The sequence below is a fragment of the Uloborus diversus genome, chromosome 10, assembly GCF_026930045.1.
Source record: "Uloborus diversus isolate 005 chromosome 10, Udiv.v.3.1, whole genome shotgun sequence".
In the NCBI taxonomy this organism is placed as follows: Eukaryota; Metazoa; Arthropoda; class Arachnida; order Araneae; family Uloboridae; genus Uloborus; species Uloborus diversus.
In genome coordinates this window covers 13,293,071-13,313,609 of record NC_072740.1, presented here as the reverse complement: position 1 = coordinate 13,313,609, position 20,539 = coordinate 13,293,071, and the positions used below count along the sequence as shown (strand labels likewise).

Sequence of the window (20,539 nt, the reverse complement as noted above, 5' to 3'; positions counted from 1 at the left end):
TATTATACTCACATTTAAAGCGATTTGTACTTTGTTAACTTTGTATATCGTTTCTCTTAGTGACCGGTTTTTATGATTTTTTTATTAGTGGATAGGGGGTGGTCTAACTTAGGTGCCAATTCTTTGATTAACTCTATGTGTTCTTTAGAGAAAGGTTATGGGTAAAAAACATTAAATTTCATGTAAATTCCCTCACAAACGATTAAATATAAAACCCATTGTTAAAAAAATGCCATAAAGCAAAGGTATGTACTTTTTTTACTCGTATTTAAAGAAAGTACTAAAGAATATTATTACTAAGAGTAATCATAATGAAATTTTTGAATCAAGGATTCTCTGAAGCAAACACATAAAATTCATTCTAGTGGAATTTTTTGTCCTCATCTATAATGGGGCTATGTGAAGAACCATGCGACTTTTATCACGAGATACATGACACGTATTGTTGTAAAACATAAATTACAATTTACAATTTAACGACTTGCAATTTACAGTTTATTTGTAGTTTGGAAAACCGTAAACATTTAAATAGTTCTAACTAAATACTGTGAATCCAGTCTACTTTTCATCAGAAATGAGATCTGTCAATTGTTGCATTTCTGCTTATGCTCGTTCATCTTAAGGAGTTTTAACTGAGTGGGTTTAGTTTTAAAGACTAATTTCGCGTTTAGTTAAATTAGTGTTTAATTCAGGATTCGGTGGCTTGTCAGTTACGTTAGGTGGTAGTTTATAGGAGGCCGCGACTTCAAAAGGTTATTAAAAATTAAGAGATCGTATATAATTAGTTTGGTATTTAAAATAATTCATCGTATAGTAATTAAAATCAGTGTTTATTTTTTAATTGGGTGTTTAGTTTAGCCGATTTTTGTATTGGAATTGTAAAATAAATTTCATTTCTAGGTTTGGGTAGGAAATAGTATGTAAGTGTAATTAGTTATTTTTTCCTGTTAGTTCGTAGGTGCTTTTTGAAGGCGTTTTTTTTTTATTTATTTATTTAAAAGTAATTTTTTTTTTTTTTTTTTTTTTTTTGTGAGACGTCTCCGGAAAGTCGCTGTCAGTGGCTCATTTCTTAACAAAAATTAATGAAAATTTCGCGGAATATTTTTCATTTACTTTATTATGTTGTTAGTATAGACATAAATGTATATCAAAAATATGCTTCTTTTGTATCGAATTAACACGTTGTAGGCAACTGACGGAAAGTATTCATTCAAACTAGTAATTAAGAGATTTCTCTTTCTTTTAATTTTTATAAGTTTTTTAATTGCAGAATTTCGTCTGGAAGCTTGAGTTACAAATGATTACATCTTTCAACAGATTTACTTGCTTAAACGAAATACGTTATGCTTTACTGACAGCTTCTTAAGGTTCGTCTACAAATTATGTCACGCTCTTAGGAGTGGGGAATACGTGAAATTGTGACAGCTTGTGTCAAGGGGGAGGGAGAGGATAACAAGAAGTGTGATACTTTACATTTTGGGCGAAATAAAAACTTTTGTATAAAAAGACGTGAGACGAGGGTGGGGGGGGGGAGGGGTATGATTAACTGCATCACTTTGTGACAAAGAGCGAAGAGGTCAATAATGTTGATAAATTGTGTGACATCATTTATGGTCGGCCCCTTATTTATCTTTATACCCTACGTAATGCTTTAATATGCATATTTTGTGGAAAAAATTAAGATAAAAGTAAATTATTCTGCATAAACTCGAAATATGCATGAAAAAATGGAATGGCACGTACCAAATCTCAGCCGACAAAATTTATGGATTACGGAACTATTATCAATTAATAAATGTCAACAACTGTCACAAAATAAAAGTATTAACTTCAGAGCACATTACAAACAACATGGGAAAATAACTGTGTTTCCTCAATCGCTGCAAATGGGTGCGTTGCCTTCATTTCAGATCAGGATCAGTTCATGTGTACTCAGCTGGGATTACTGATCACGTAACTTGAGTCATGGTTGAATTATATCTAGCGTGGAATTGCTCCGCTTACACCACACCTCTTTATCAATTTTCGTTAAACACTGCTTGTAACGAAATTTCATTATCGTTAATGAAAACTGTTGGCAGAAAAGTATGAATATTTGTCTTTGTTCGGCTTTTGCTGGTCTTGTATATTTGTACAACCATGTGATCCAGACGTAAAACCTCACATTCAATTCATATTCAATATTTATATAAATGAAGCTCTGTTTTCATTTCAGTATACATAAAAGCTATGGGATAGTTCTACTAGTAAATAAATATACCCCAACGAATATCCAATGAATCGGCTAAATAACTTCTTTTTAAACAGTTCCAAAACAGGAAAGAGAAAGATACTATAAGATAAAACAATTTTGAAAAGATGAAGAGTAAAAAAGTAAACCAGAAAGCAATGAAAACCAAAGACGAATAAATCGAGAATATAAAATTACTTTTAAATTTAAAAAAAAAAAAAAACCGCCTTCAAAAAATAAAACACCTACGAACTAAAAAGCAAAAAATAACTGATTACACTTACATACTATTTCCTACCCAAACCTAGAAATGAAATTTATTTTAAAATAAACACTGATTTAAATTATTATACGATGAATTATTTTAAATACCTAATTATATACGATCTCTTAATTTTTAATAACCTTTTGAAGTCGGGGCATCCTATAAACTACCACCTAACGTAACTGACAACCCACCGAATCCTGAATTAAACACTAATTTAACTAAACGCGAAATTAGTCTTTAAAACTAAACCTACTCAGTTTTAATAATTAGTTAAGCTTACCCGCTTTGGACTCCCTGGTAGGGCTAAGCGGGTTTTTCAATTTTTGTAAAGTTTGATAATAAGAAAATATTGGGTTTGAAATAATAGAAAAATTACTTTTTATTTTGAAGTTCAAGAACCCTGCTAGAAAATAAAACCGAAATTGTTGCGATAAAAATCCAAAAACTACAATTGTCGAGTGTTCTTCAAAAACCTACCCGCGTTGGGCCACCCTCCCTCATGCGAGAGATATAATTTAACTGATATTTTATATTGATGCTGCATTTCTGTGCTCGAATTTAAATCGCATTTTACGTCCTTGTGATTTGAAGCTAGGACACCTAATATTCTGCTTCTTGTTCTAAAACAAAATATTTTAAAACCATCCATTAATTGCTTATGTGCAAATGATTGGTAATTGATTATGCACTATTAAATCTAGAATCAACAATTTAAAAATATAATTAATTGGTGGCAATTACCAAAACGAAAACAAAAAAAAAAAAAAAAACGTTTAACGTGTCGGACATGATTTGAACTATTTTCGTGAGAATAAGTGAATTTCAAAGGATGCTATAAAAATATTGAAACAAAATTTAACTAAACGTTCAGAGGTGACTTTTGAGGTTTTCTGGAGTTAATTTCCTTTAAAAAGGCTTATTAGGAATTATATTATCAAATAAAAAAATGTTTTTTTTTTTTTTTTTTCAGTTTGTAAGCTTCCAGCGGACCAGCCTTAGGTTGGAAACCCCTGCTCTACTCCGTACTTGATAAATTTGCGTACTGCCAAGTTAATGAAATGGTTCTTCCCCTTTAAATTAGATCTTGTGTTTATTTTAAGGCACTTTATTTTTACCATCGATATAACTAGTCCTTATCAATCAAGCTACTTTCACAAGTAGTAACATTTTTTTGATCTATGAAACTAAAATTTACATTTTGTTTATGTGGTTGCCAAGCAATCCGGTTCTTTTTAGCCTAAATCTCAGATTCGTTGTGTTTATCAGGTTTGTTGATAAAGGTATATCGTTTCTGTTTTGTAAGAGACTTTCATTTCTAATACCATGTAGCGTTAGTATCGTTCTCGTTTGTGGGAATTGTTCAGTTCCGGGTTATCGATAAAATGTATAAACATACGTGTATCCGTGAGTTTAACTTCCTGTAGATTTATATCTGTTGTTTTGTTGTGTTCTCCAAAATTTGTCGTTGTAGTATACGTTATGAAGCAATGTTTTTGTCACTTATAGATTTATAGTTACTTTTTATAGATCTTAAACTAGCTATAATATTTTTTTTAATAAAGTAATCTAGAGTCTCGAAAGTTATTCACGAAAATTCTATTTCTAGCGAAATGAGTTACATAAATGATAAAAGAAAGCTTTTAGAGGTAAGATTTAATCACAATGTTCTGTTCCCCCCCCCCCTCTCTCTCTCTCTTTTTTTACTATTGAAAATTTTACCTTTTTCATTTCAAAAGTATATGATAGTTTTATTTAACAAAAATTTAACTTTTTTTTGCCATAAATCTATGCCTAGGCGAATTGTATTTTGTACACAACAAATAGTACTTCCAACTTTTCTGAGTAAAAACAATAAAAGTAGTATGTATTTCTTTACGGGGGTAAATTACTAGTTTAATACATTGGTGGTCACAATAAGAGTAACTACATAAGCGTATGGATATTTTTATGTGTCTAAATTAATGGCATGAATAAGAATGATGGGAGAAGTAATAGTGGAAAACGCTATGAATGATTTTCACTAAACTGTTATTTATATTCAGTTTTTTAAATGTACCTTTCAAATTTTATTTTGTTTAAGTGTTAATGGTTTTATTTATTTAGTTATTTATTTTTTCTTCAATTTTCTATTTCTGTTACATGCCATTTAATATTGCCTGTCACAAAATGAAATAAAGGGAAATCGCTTGCTTTTTCCTTTCAAGACACTTTATTTCGAACTTTATCGTGACATTTATTCTCTGGTGTATTTATTTTTCTCTATCTGTTTGCTTTCCAAATAATCTGTCGGCGCAACGACAGCAAGAATGGACGACGTACGAAACAACTGTCTTTATCGCATATAAAAATCACTATCGAGTTGTCGAGTTAGACTTTTTAATTTTCAATTTTGCTTGGACTATTATGAATTTGAACGGAAGACTTATTTTTGAATTGTCCGAAATGTATTTCACGAAATTCAAGTTTATGTTTGACGTAGTCAAAATAAAATTCTTATGTGGGTCATTCTCCAGAAAACGTAACTTTTGAACGCAAATATTTTTCAATTTCGAAACCTTTTGTTTTATTTATTTTTTTCTTTTTTTTCATTCTTACATGAAAGTGTTACCTACTAGAAGTAACCATAAACAATGACTCAACTAAGTTCCAATTATTTTACTCATAAATTGAAAAAATAAAAAATTCCTTGTGTTCACGGAAATTAAAAAAAAAAGAAAAAACTTTTAATATTTAAAAATCGTGACCAATTTAATATCAAAGTAGTAATTTTGCTGATTGTGCAAACAATCAGCTATTTTAATGATTAGTGGGAACATAATATAACGCTCTCTTAATTAAAGTACGGCTTAATTAATAGTTTCAAATGTATGTTAAAAAATAGTATTTAGTAAATTTAAGGATATACTGGCAATTTATAATTTTGGTAGAATGCCTATTATTGGTGTATTTCCCCTCCATCATTTATTTTCACCTCAGAAATAATGACATTGATAAGGTTTGTCACAGAGGTGAGGAATTTTCCATTAATATAGACCTAATAGATTCATTTTTCAGGGATTCTTTTTTCTTCGTCGCTACAATCTGCACATGTTAAGCAGATAAAAACATGTTCACTTATTTTTTTGCATTCATTTACATCCTTGAAATTCAAGTTCACGGAGGTGAGAAGTCAGAATAACCACATTAAGTTTTTGAAGTAAAATCTATCTCCTAGTTTTTCAACAAGAAGCTCACAATTTCAACTATGGCTGAAAATAAACAAGGAGGCTCCCTTGTATCATGGAAAATAAAATTTGATGTCATTACTGCTACGTGTTAATGAGGAATTTCATTTTGTGTTTAGGTAAAGGGGGTGAGAATTTATTGTGTGACATGACTCCTTTTCCTACTAAAACGAACTAAAACACAATATTAAAAAGTTAAATATACTTGAACAATTAGTGTTTAAGACACTTGTGAATGGAATAATAAATAAATCTATATACTTTTAATTAAACAAGTTATTAAGCAACATAAACAGTCACACAAGGTGTGTGACATGCCACGGAGGTGAGAATTCACATGTTGTGAACCAAAAATAAACTAGAATAAAAATTATTATTAAAAACTTGTTGGTAGGTTTAAATAGAGATATTTTTGACGAAATTAAGAATCATTGTTAAATGAATTGTTCCTTAACGTTTTTACTGTAAAAGGCGTGTGACAGAAAAGTTACACTTTTTCAAGAATGGCCCATGTATGAATTTGAATAAGCAGCTAGTTAAGCCGTAATATGTGTAAATACACTTGCTTTTTTGATACCATTGCTTATTGAGTCCGCATAAAAGTTACAGCTCATGTAAAGGAGTTTGTTTCGATTTCGACATCTAATAGCGGTACATAAATACTTTCATGAAAAGCCTCAAGTGTCAAACTACAGATTTCATAACTCATGAATGAATCTGAGTTGAGTTGTTATGCATTAAACTGACGTCTTATCTGTACATAAAACAGTAAATATGAAAAGCAAATGCTTGGTTGATAATGCCTTTTGCACAAATAACTTATGACTTGATAAGAAATTTCAAAAACAACTGCATGATCATTTCCATACATTAGTCAGTACATGTTCTGGTAAACCATGAAGCAGTTGAAGAAGGTAAGATTTTACTGAAGCAATATATATATATATATATATATATATATATATATATATATATATTAAAAAAACTGAATATTTTTACAGATTTGTTTTCTGTTATTTAATGTATAGTTTGGTTAAAAGAAAAATTATCTATTTATTATAAATAGCCGTTTTTCCGGATTTTAGTGTTTAAAAGTACCGAGCATGGTTGAAATCGGTTTTAAAGTTCATAACCTCGATAAATTTTGAACCATGCTGAATGGGCGACATTAATTGATTAAAAGAAAAAAAATGGATTAAAAAAAGTGAGTTGCAAAAAGTTTTTTTCTTGTTCATCAGTGTTTTCCCTATTGGTTTCGAGTTTTGGCTCGTAGTTGATACAGTAATTTTTGCGAATAAATAACGACGTAAAAATCACGACCTACACAACCGTGGGATAATAAAGCGCTGTGTCTGCTTTTTTTATGTATTTTTGTCATTAATCGTCTTTAGTTTTATTGTGCCAGCTTGCAAATTTGGATTCCGCGTAAAATTAAGTACGAAGAAAAACGTCAAATTCAATTTTTTTTTCTCTATTGTTAGTATGAATCCAAAACGTGTTTCTTCAAATGTCTCAAAACCTTATTCAAGCAGTGCTTCTTCTTGTTCCCACGCCAGTTGTAAAGATGAGCACATTGACGACTATCCTTGCTTACTACCTGTAAAATTATCCTACTCGACTAATTACGAAACAATGACCTATAAAATGTAGTTCCAAAAATCACGTTGACTTTTGAACTTAATACATTTTATGTTTTTACTTTGTATTCTTTACTTTCATTATTTAGTATTTACTTACTTCATATGTAAGATTTTTTTTTTTTAATTATTTTTTAAAAATTACCTTAAAATTACTTTTATTTTTATACATTGGATGTATTTCCAGTCCGTCTCTTTAATAACATTTTGAAAAAAGTAATGGTGCCTGCCGTGCGACTGGAATTCAACTAAAAAGGTTGACAGCTGCCATATATTATTAAGTTTATAATCGTGACATAATTTTAAATATGAATAAGAGTTTTTCCCCCTTTTTTCCCCTCTATTTTTACTGCTTTGATTGCTAACAAGAGAGCTTCTGAAAATATCAGCCGTTAAAAGCTTGAAGTTCATTATTGTTCAATACATTAGCTTAATTGAAGTTTTATATTTGTTTAAGTATGATGAATTGAAAATCAAGTGCCATGTTGGTAAAATATCCAACGCCTCACTCGTAGCGCAGTGAGTTCATTCATTTTGTAAAAGTAAAAAAATTTCAACCCTTGTATTTAAAAAAAGAAAAGAAGAAGAAAGAAAGCAATCGCAATTTTGTTCAGTTTGGATTCAAGTTTGCCAAATGATTTCGTTTAAAATTGCGTTAGAAACATGTTGTTAGTATCCAGGACCAATCAGAGGGGAACAAGCGGAATCTTATCTTTTTATGTGAGGTCTCTCGATTGGCAATTCAATACTATGGACAAAATACTTGGCGTAACAGATTTCCTTACCGAGATGGAATATTATAAATACAGTATACTATTATAAAATTCATATATCATAAAGAATATTACTAGTTATGTAAGTTTGCTTCACAAGTGCAAGTACTCGGTTGGGAAGTTTCGCTAATGAGGCAGATTTCAACTCTTATGCTCGAATTCTTGCCAGACGCTTCAACATATCGTCGCTATTGCAGGACATCCTTTTGATGTTACTAGGCTCAGATCTTACCATTGATCGGAGACGACGATATGTCACTATCAATGGGGAACCTTCATCGTAATCCTGTTCAGCCTCGTGACTTAGAGGACAGGAATGGTTTTTAACGAACATCATAAAAAGTTATGTGGATACTATGTCAGGAGAGCGTAGCTAACTCCCTATATGTACAGGCTCCAATTAACGCATAGGCCAACTGAGCCCACTCCAAGGGCCCCTGAAGTTAGGGGCCCCCAAAATTCAGTTTTTCATGTTCCTATGACATTGCGACCAAAAGTTTTTTGTGATAAAATGTTGGAACTTTTTTACGAGATTGCATACTAAAATACTGGAGTTTGTGCTTACTAGATCAGTAGACATCTTGTTCTAATTGGTACTAAAATATAAAAACTGCTAAAATTTTGATAGTGCATTGTGATAATGATGGTTTGGTGTGTAGAAAAAGGAGGAAGAGGGACCCACTTCGGAACTCTAGGCCCATTGCTGATCGTACCCTATTATGTCCATGAGGAATTGTGAACAGATTTCTCTACGTAGCTGTTATGATTCCACTTTTTAACGATGTCTGTGAATGTGGAAGATAAAAGATCTTTTAGTGTTCTGGGAAGAATAAAAAAGTTCGTAATTTTCGATGTGTCGGGAAAGGTTACGTAGTGCAACAGCTCAGTATTAATTTCCAGATGCTTGTATTTTAACCATTCTAATATACTCTGAATTTGTTAATATTATAGTGCATAAAACTCTTGAAGTAACTGAATTTACTGACCCAAAATATTAATAATAATAACAAATATATTTTTTTTTTTTTTTTTGCTCACGATTTTGCTTATAAACTTTGAAAGTTCTTTAGAATATTATTGCTCCAGGCTTTGCATTTTCTCTGTAAGACTGGATTGGTTCATCTCACCCATGTAACAGTTTTCCCAATCGAGAAAAAAAATGTGGGTGAGAAAATCTCACCCTCTCTGTTGAAATTAAGAGTGAGATTTAAAAAATTGAGAAAGATTTTTTTTTTCTTAATTTTATTACTTAGTTTTACAGACGTGACGAAATCGCGGGAAAAACCCGCAAATATTTTTCGAGTGAGATTTCTTTTAAAAGTGCGCGATTCTTGCGGTCTCGCGCTTTATCGAGAATCCTACATATATTTCACATGTCTGATTTAGATTATTTCAGCTGGCTCTTTCCACATAAATGTGTATTTTAAAGCTTCTTGCATTCTTGTTTCTAAAAAAGATGGTTTGAAAATTTCATTGAAACGATTATTAGGATTTAGGGATTACTGAACTATATATTTGGTAATAATTACAGTATTCCTTTTATTGTATTTGCATTCACATAATAGTAGATTATCTATTTTAGTCTAGAATTGAATTTTTAACTGTTTGTATTGCATTTAAGGTACTCATTTTTGTTTCAACATTTCTGAATCTTGACGATCGTTATATAAAGCAATTATTTCTATTGTTGCATAAAATTGCATTTGTTCTTACAGGAAGATGCATCGGTTGAACTGAAAAGTAATTTAGCTGAAACAAGTTTTAACTACATTAATAGTGTTATCGGGTCTGGAATTGTTGGTATGTATATACGAGTGCACAAAAATGTATATTTTTATCATTATGAAAACTAAATAAATTTTCATTATGTATTGTAGCAGAATATGAACGCATTTACAATGAGTGATATTTATAAAACTCTCTTTCTAAAGACAAATTTTCGTTATATATTGTCGTAGGATATGGACGCATTTACAATGAGGGACAGTTGTAAAGCTTTTTATTTATATATATATATATATAAAACAACGGGGCTGCCGTTATTACAAGCGTATTTTTGATTAAATACGACATTCTGTCGCGACGAATCGTAAAGGATTGTTCACAAATAATCTGTTTTTATCATGAATCATACCGAACGATTGCAGTTTGTTGCAAATTTGCGGAGATTCCCGCACGTTTCGTCTTCTATCTGAGAATAATTTAAATGCGGCTCATTAAATCACAAATGTCTTTCTGAATTTTTAAGATTCAACTGGAGTTTTTTTCATAAGTTGTCAAATACATTTGTTTACAAAATTTTGAAAGTTATAAATTTCTATCTTTCGCGCATGCGCAGTGAGGACTTAACTACTTTTAAAATTCATATTTCATTAAATTTTCAAAAAATAGTATTTCAAACTTTAGTATAATGGTTCTCTTGAGTGCTATTAAGTTTTCGAAAAGTTTGGTAAGCCAGGACAGAAAACTCTGCGTGTCATGAGCCAAAAACATGCAAACAAAATTGATTTTTTTGAAAGAAATGAATATTAGTCATACTTTCGCGAATATCTCTAACATTACTGTACATAGTAAATAAACAAATTTCTGATATTTTCAGCCCATTCCATGCTATTTGACAAAAGTTACAGAACAATGGATCTCTTATTTATCGAGAAATTTAAAAATGTGAATTTTGCAAGTGTATTGAAATTAATGAGCGGTAGTGTATATATTAAACTGCTAATAAATGGCCTCTGAAAACCAAGAGTGTAAAGTGGTGTCAGTCACAAAATGCAGCAATTCATATCTCGGAGACTATTAATCATACTAAAGTGTTTTTTTTTTTATTATTATTTTTTTATTTTTTTTTATGCTTGTGATTTCCCTAAATGCAACTTTAAGAAGCAGAGGGCCACAAAAAAAGTTACATCGCGTATTTTTTCACTGATTTTTTTTATCACTTCAAACTTTCAATATCTTAACTCTGCATCACATTTTGACCATTTTTGTACCTACAAGATCAAATAATATCATGTGATAGTCGTACACCTCCATTAAAGTTCAGGATGAAATTGAGATTTTTTTTTTCATTTAGAGAAAAAGGGAGGCGCATGTGAACTTTTTTTTTTTTTTTCATTTCTTTCTTTTTTAAAGAATATTATCAGTTTCTCAGAGAGAACGTCCACATGATTGAATAGTCTTTTGTGTCATGGAATTAAGACTATAGTACAAAGAATATTTTCCAACGTAAAGATTATTCTTATTCAATTTTGTTTTTAAACTTCGTGTTTGACAATAATATTTTAGAATTATTTTTAACTTCAGTAACTTTTTTAGTTAAATGAAAATATTTAATCTTTTTTAAAGTACGAAATCTGAGTGCTTAAATCACCCTTAATAACAAATTTGATAGAAGTAGAATTTTATGTATGAAATGTGATCCCTAAAATGGATGCAAAATCTGTTTTTGAGTATTAAAAAAAAAAAAAGCTATTGACAATTTTTAGCTGAAATTTTGAATATCCATATTTAGCTGCTTCATATTAGAGTGCGATCGTATTTTTCACAAAAAGTGGAATGGTAATAAAAGCTGCAAGAATGAAGACCAGACTTTTTTGTATTTTCGCTGAAGCTTTTCTTAAAATCCTATTTAAAAAATAGAAAAGAGGGCCCTCATGAAAAAAAAAAGTCCGATAGAACTATATGTAAATTTATTATTTATAGTGTCTCAAACAAACGATTCGTGCAAATTGTTGTGAGCTAGAACTGTGACGCTAGGATGTAATACACAATATTCAAATTCATCACGGAGAGGGAGATGTATTCATTTTCTGCTGCATTCCCATAAAAAGAATGTAAATCATAGGTAGAATATTCAAAACATTATAAAGTTCAACTCTATTTAGCATTAAAGCAGTATGCATCCACGTTACATATTGATCTATTGTTTTACAATTAATCTTCAGTTCTCTCTGTGATAAATCCAACTTTTACTTAATTTTGCATTTCAAGAGCTTCTTATTATCTTTTGTATGTTAAGAATGTTTTAATGTTATCATGATAGAAATTTAGTTTACAAATGAAAATAAAGCCTATTGCCTGGGTGTCAAATGTCCATTCTCCTTTCCCCTGTTTACATCCCCAGCTTTTCCACATCGGCACAGAGAGTTACAACACTTGATCTTGCGATTATTTCCTGACCGGCTTCGGAAGCAGGGGAGGAGAGGGTGGGGGGGCTAGAAGTTTATTTGACATGAAAATTAAATTTTGGTTGTATTAACTCGCAACGCTGTTGATGAATGAAAGTTGTTTACATTAAAAATTTCATGGTGAGTGCTTACCTCGTCCCTGCTGATCTTTTTGAGAGTATTACATAATTCATGGACGATTCGTGCAACTTTGGGTCCTAGAACCATCCATCTGAACGTTGAGCAAGACAGTCGGATTCTCAGTCATGCCGATAGCTCCACCGTCTCCTTTAATAAGAGCATTATTTTGTTCGTGAGCTTTGTTGATTGACATTCCCGAAAATGCTCTTCTTGTTTTCTTTACTTCAAAATTTCCTTTTCAAAACTCGGAATAGATAAAAGGTAGCCAATCCCTCAAAGACAACATGTCCCTCATATGGATTGACACAACGCGGGAGTAGTTCGGCAGATCAAGGGAAAAGAACATCCACTTTAAATTCAAAAGAGCTTGCATGTAGAGTTTGAAATCTCCAGCTCTTGTGAAAGTCAGGACATGTAGTTCTGTCTCCAGGATGAGCTGACAAGAACAGAACTGTGGACTTTCCTCTTCTCTGAATAGATAGATACCAATCGTTTTCATTTATAGCTTTTGGACTGTCCTCATCATTGATTTTCATAGTCTCTTGAAAGGCTTTTTTAGGCAATGCAAATAACGTACAAGCCGTTATTTGATGAGCCCCGCGAGGGATTTTTTTATTATTTTGTTTTTATTTTTTTGACGTGAGATGCGACTAAGAATGACTCGGCTATACCATTGGATGGCTCTTTTCGGGACGCTGTGAAAAAAAAAACGATCCAAATGGCGGGCCTCATGGCTAAAAACGATCCTTAATGACCCGGAATCATAATTGAAAAAAAAAATGCTTTTCCATCTCAAAATGCTTTTTTTTTTTTTATGCTGCCGGTCTTTGTTGGCAAAAGAGATCTTCGGTTGTTTTGTGCCTAAACGTCAAACACGCGACGTTTTTGACGAAGCAAGTGGATTTTTTGAAGTTTTATAAACAAAGTCTACTGTGATTATTTCGGTTTAATTGTAAGGACATGTATTTGTGTAGTTTTTTTTTTTTTTTTTTTTTTTTTCAGCACTTTAAGAAGATTTTAATTTTTCCACTATTGGTAGCTCTGATAAATCAGCATTTTTCGCATGTTTTGAGCTGTTAAAAGTTAATATTTTAGTGAACGGTGTAGTCACCGTATTTTGCATCTTGATTATTGCATTCAGCCTCAACAGTAACTAGAACACATCGAAAAATATATAATTAGGGGAAAAAATCGTTACGATGGATTCAAACTTCCAGCGCTTCTGCAATTTTACACAAAACTCACAGCGAATGCCTCCGTGTCTAAAGACGTTTTTTAGAGGTCCCAAAACGAGTATCTAAAGCAAAATTGCTTTTACCTCAAAGCGCAAAATTCTCCTAAAATTTGTCGTTATGCCGCTCTACCAATGGTCTAGATAACTTATTTACAGGCTTAAACTGATATGGATCTTCTACATTTTATCACTTTCAAAAATATGTTCATGTGCGAAATATGTTTTGCTTACATTTTTTTTCTATTTTCTTTTAGGTATCCCCTATGCACTTCAACAATCTGGTATTGGATTAGGCATTATTTTATTAATTTTAATTGCTGTTGCTACAGATTATTCATTATGTATAATGATAAAAGCAGGAACAGCTGCTGGTGTAACCACTTATCAAGTAAGTACACATATACAGAATCTTCCGTTTTAACCTGCAAGACCTTTATTTTCGCAACCGTTAGTCCTAGGTGTATACTTCCAATTGCAAAAAATGTTCAAGATCAGATGTAGAGTTAAAATATTGAAAGTTTGAAGCAAAAATAAAAATGAGTCAAAAAATACAAAATGTAACTTTTTATATGAACCCCAGGTCCCCTAACTTATACTTAGGGAAATAATCTCCATTGAAAGATATTACTAACACAAAAAACTTAAGATTTGTGCGACCAAAACTCGGAGGAATTCCAGTTTAAAGTTTTAAGGGACCATACAAAAGGTGAGATTGGAACTTACCGCCCTCTCAGAAGAATGACAGGTTGTCAAAGTAAGAAAAACAAGGTATTTATATTTTTCATTGCTATTTAAAAATAAATGCAAATGTTATGTTGCAAAAACACACTACAAAACCTCGAACAATTTGAAAAACCACACTCTATGCACACGTATAATTTTAAACACATGTTAACTGCTATATTTTCCCCCAAAATGTGATATTGAGGGCGAGTGAAAAGTGGTGTACGTCACCAAACGCTGAGTTTCATATCTCAGTGAATATTGGTCATACTAATTTCAAACTTTTTATGTTGGAATTGTTTTTCAATGGAGATTATTTCCGTAAATATTAGTTTGGGGACATGGGGTCTGTATAAAAAGTTAAATTTTGTATTTTTTGACTTATTTTTATTTTTACTTCAAACTCTCAATGTCTTAACTCTGCATCTGATTTTGAACATTTTTGAAATTGAAAGTATACTTTTAAGACTAACGATTGCAAAAATAAAGGTCTTGCAGGTTAAAACGGAACACCCTGTATAATTATGAATGATTATAGTATGTACTTATGATTTAACCCATGCAAGGATGTGAATTTATTCAGAAATAGGTAAATCATGTATAAGTATTAGAATAAATAAGCTTCTTGGTTTCAAGACAGAGTATGTTCTGGATTTTAGAAGATGTAAACATTTTCCAGGCAAAATTTATATGCAACTTGAAGGATATTTGACTACTACTTTAGCAGAAAGTGAAAAGATTACTTTTTCGTACAAACAGTTCATATAAATTTATGTCTTGTGCAATTAGAAAGTTGCTTCCTACTGTACCACTGGGTAATCATGGGGATGGCACCCTGCTACTCTTTTATTTCGAGTTCTACCCAAGCATCCCTTCTTCTACTTTTATACATTTTAACCTAAATATGAAGCCCCTCCCTGTGTCCTCCCTATCTTTTTACGACTACACCCCTGTAGTGTACACAAAAATGAAAGATGTAGATGAGGTATGCAAGCTAAAGCTGCATAAGTGAACACAAATGCACAAATATGTGCGTACGTGATTTTTGCAGAAATAGGTAATATTCAAAAGCCATTCTTTTACAATACATTTTATTTATTTTATTTTTTTACTGTTTTGTGCCCAATTACTATAAAACAATTACAAACGCAGTGATTTCTTGTGTTCTTTTTTTTTCTCCTTTGAACCTGTTCCAATAAGCTATTTAAGAACGAAATTATATTAATTTATTTTAAAGAGTTCAGAAGAGTGCTACCAGATTAGTAAATTAGATATTTAAATTGAGATTATGGATACAGGCTTAAAAGAATAATATATATAGTCTTGAGCTGAGGAGGGTCTGAAGGGACATGATCCAATCATTTAAATTTATCAAAATGAAGAATGTTGATGGGCTAAATTTCTCTTCAGTTGGCAAAACCGGAGGTCATTGTTTTAAACTTTTCGAAGCCCTGGGTATTCTTGAAATTGGAAAAAAAAATATTTCTGTTGAATTGCTGGTAGTTGGAATGTTTTACCTGCAGTAGCTGTATTTTGCAATTGAAGAAATTAATTTAAAAAGGGTTATTGATCTTCATTGAGGATTGATAAATTGACTAGGATCATCATAGCTGGGCCTTGATCTGAACCTGTTGCGCTTTTGTATTTATATTTTTAGTAGGGTGATTTTCAAATGCATTTACACATTAAGTTCAACACAACTTTAAAAAATGTCTTGTTATTAACTTGAAAACTTTCCTAGGTATAAATTCCTTACAATTTATAGCTTTTTAACCAGGTGGTTGTTTGTGAGTTAATTTGATTACATTTAAGAAATTCCAAAAATCTTCTTTGCATGTCACTGTTTTTCTCATGAGTGTTACCTTTATAAAACATCCTGTGGATTCTTTTCTTAAAATAAATAATTGAACAAATCCTGATTAAACTATCTTAAATACTCAGTAATAAGTGAAAATGGTATAAATATGTATTTATTTAAGAAATTTCAAGCATTTGGATAACTTTTTCTCATGACTTATTTTGTTCCCTAAATAAAGGGTAAATCTTACAATAAAAACATATTAAATTAAACATTAAATGTTTTCATTGTAATTACCATAATTAGCTAAAAAATTTCAACATTGAAAACAATTTTTAAAGATTAAATAAGAAGTTTATGGTAATGCAAATGGTGAATTTTAGCTATAGTAGCATATTGAGAAAAAAATACTTAAATACAATTTTAAAAAATGGGTATTTAGGGTTGTGGGAGTTCAACCGTAGCATGTTTTGTATATTCACACAATGAGGGTAGGTCAGCCTAAGTTGGATCTTACACGATTGACAATACTTTTTTTAAAAGACAGCCAGTGAAATTGAGAATTCATTACGTGAGATATTATGCTACTTTGGAAATATAGCACTTTCTAATATTCACTTTTGCAAACATTATACAATATTATATTTGTGAGTTTTGCTTAAACGCATCTTTTTATTGATCTAAGTTACGCAGAATACTTAGAAAATGCAATCTCTAAATTTTTAGCATTGACTGGCAAAAAATGAATGTCAGCTCAAACAGCACTTGAGCAAAATCATTTCCCTCAAGTTTAAATCAAGTTATCCTCGATAAATATTTAGAAAAATTACTTTATTTTTTCTGTTTTCAAGAAGTGATGACTAGTATATCCAGACATGTGTGCATTAGCCTTTCTTTTGCACCCCACTTCCAAACTGAATTTAACTTTATTTTATATGTTGTAGAGTTTTGACTGCACTTCCTCTAAAATATGTAGTCATTTGAATATCTTATCCTAAAAATTAGAGTTTATACTAGAGCCTTTAATACCTACTACCTTTAATTAGAGTTTATTTTAGAGAGCGCACACGAATCTCATTTGTGTAAACATTAGCTTTGTCTAAGTGCTCACTCCTCAGTTTTTAATAAATGTGAATTTATTATAAAAATATGAAAAAATATATCACTTTAATAAAGGCATGAGTTAAGGGTAATGCAATATCTATAACTATGGATCTACTCAATATTTGGGTTTCTTTTACTATGAGTGTTACCTTTTTCAAGTAACACTCATGAGGGGTAACACTCATGAGATTTATATGCGAATTTTTCGCTGGAATAAATTCTATCAGTGTTTTCGGAAATTTAATTAGGTCTCTTGTTTCCTTAATCAAAAATACATTACTGCCTAACTGTATATTTCTATACTTAAAAAAATATTACAATATAAAATTGTAACACTCATGAGAGATGATAACAATACTCTTCACTTTGAACTGTACATTTCAATATACAACATATAAGAAATAAATATATCCATCTTTGGACTTACACATTCTATGAAGAAACAAATATGGCTTCAATAACACTGTTTTTAACTATGATAAAGAAATGATTTCCACATAAAAAATATTAACTTCCCCGGGGTAACACTCATGAGTTGCACATTAGGACACAAACTGCATTGAAATTTTAAAATGTTAGCACAAAGTCATGGATCACTTGGAGACCTATAGCTAAATGAGTTATTCAATGGAATGACTAGGACATGATTGGAAAGAGTACAATACCAATCAATAACCACATGTTTAGTGGGATGCAATACAGGTTCTTGCTGCCGTTCTAAGCTTAAAGGTCATATCCATTTAAGAAAATCAATTTCATAAATGTATAAATAGGAAGAAAATTAACACATATTTTGCAATTCATAATGAATTCTTTTACCAATGCATGATAATTGTAAGCTTCAAAATGTATGAAATCCAATGCTCATGACTTTTTGTATTAAGGAGTTCTTTCTTAACAATCAAATCTACTATTTAATCTACAAACTAGTTCAAATCTACAATTTTTTGCTATTTGTGTGGTTAAGCTTTATTTCCTTGTTTATTAATGTCATTGTGGTTATGTGACTTATTTTTAAGAAATTGAAAATCATCATTTACTTTTGATTTTACATTTGTAGAATCTTTATTGGATTATTCATTTGGTGTTAGACATATGTAGCTAAATTGTTCGTTTTTTTTTAACACTTCATGTGTAGCATATTTAGCTCAACTTGTATTTTTCTTTTAGGCATTGATTCAATCTCAATTTGGTCGACCAGGTTATTATTTTCTGACAGCTGCTCAATTCATATATCCATTGATAGGTAATATATTTTCAAAATCATCTCCAGATAGTGTATTGTATTTTTAGTGCTGCATTATTACATTACAGGGTTGATAATTTTGCCAGCTAAAAAGTATTTTTGCTGGTATGGTGGAAAAACCCATGTCAAAAATCCAATCAAACATTGAATACTGTTAATTAAGTAATGATGTAAATAACACACTGTAAATAAATATTTTAACCATCAATTTTAATATTAATTATATTAGTTTATTAATTGAAAAACAAATCATAGAATACATAAAATATATACAAAATCACGTTACAAAAATCATAGAATAGTACTAGCAAATGGTGTTATATATCCGCTACAGCATACTACCACATATTAAATATTTTTGTAAGTCATATTCTTTTCATATTTAAACAAATTATATCTTTGAAATTAGTAAATTTATTAATAATTCTGAAAATGTTTAGATTTCTTTTTCCTCATTCCCTTACGATTTTTAAGCTATTTAATTTTGATAGAAGTAGCCTAATAAAATAGAAATATATTAGAATTTTTTCCCTTACTAAAAACATACCCTTTTTCTCCTTTACCGGGGAAATAATATCTGAGAAAAATAATCAAGAAGGACAAAAAAACTACCAGTATATCTTTAGTTCTATAGGACAATCAATCACCTTCGCATTATAAGTTAACAATTGTTTTCCTCTCTTAAATATTAACTGCAAATACTGTTTCTAAGTTTAATAGTAAAAAAAATTAAAGTATTTAACTTTTATAGCAAAGTACATTTATTTTAAACTAGAAAACCAATAAACCAAAGTTACCATTTTATCAAAGTATATTTAATGCTTTTTTATTAATTAGCTGAGGAAAAAATATGAAAAACTTCCTCTGAAAGTTGTCAATTGAAATTATATTTTTGCCACTTTGTTGAAAACTGACAAAAATTTAATTTTGCTGGGTAGAAAACCTGTGATTTTTTCCACCAGTGGCAAAAATTTGCCAACCTGTTATTTAAACTATCAACATTTTAGTTAATTGGCTTTCATTTTATTCTTTTGTTGCTCTCAAACGTGTTCAAATAAACTTAAAAAAATTTCAACTCCCTTTTTTTTTTCCCATGGAGTTTCACAGTTAAAGTGGGAAAAATGTATAAGTAACTAAATTTTTAATGAAGATGCGTGATATATGTTGGAAATATATAAGTAAGCATGCACATATCCCAAACAGTATTTGAAATTTGAGCAATTGAGTGAACCTTTATTAAGAGTTAGTTAATGTGTTAATGCTGCCGTGGGCAGGTAAACGGCAGTATCTACAGAAATGATTTTCCGAGATATTTGAAGAAACGTTTTGTGGACTCCATACTAACAATAGGAAAATGTTGGAATTAAACTTTTGTTTTGCGCTTTTTTCAGCGGAAACCGAATAAACAAGCTTGTATGCTGAAACTAAGATACAATAGATGACTGACAAAAATGTAAATAAATGAAAAATGCAAATATTGCAGTTACTGCTCTTTACATGCCCATGGCAGTATGATATGTTTATCTACACCAGAAGTCTCCAAATTTTGGACCATTTTTGAAAATTTCTCGAGACTCGCAGGCCAATGCCCATATAAAGATGGCTCACCATATGCAATTTTGTGCAGAATCACTTGCAATTTTGAGAACTAATTGACGCATAAAATGAACGATATGTCATCTTAAGAATTTAAATTTAATATTCTGTTCTCGTCAACCAGACCATAAATCAACAGGGGAAGTAAAACAGTATCCTGTGTTAGTATAAGAACTAACATTAATTAATTACTAGGTTAAAACATTTAATGATCAAACTTATACTAAAAAAACGATCAAAATTGGTTTATTTCAGCAACTACCAACTCCATGATACTGACATTTTCTTAATTAAATGTGATAAATTATTATTCATGAAAAAAATCCATCCATTACCCGTTAAAACATTTTATAAAATATCTTATTGCCTTGTATTTGCCAACATCTTTTTTCCAAT

At 30.6% G+C, this 20,539-nt stretch overlaps 1 protein-coding gene across 1 annotated transcript in view; it reads left to right on the top strand.

The window, feature by feature from the left end:
• The window catches only part of LOC129231660 (putative sodium-coupled neutral amino acid transporter 11), an 89,096-nt gene that overhangs the window by 39,252 nt on the left and 29,305 nt on the right, over window positions 1-20,539 (top strand). The window contains exons 3-5 of the mRNA XM_054866023.1: window positions 9,848-9,932; window positions 13,931-14,064; window positions 18,472-18,547. Of these exons, the coding sequence (XP_054721998.1) occupies window positions 9,848-9,932; window positions 13,931-14,064; window positions 18,472-18,547 (295 nt within the window). The remainder of the gene's footprint in view (window positions 1-9,847; window positions 9,933-13,930; window positions 14,065-18,471; window positions 18,548-20,539) is intronic.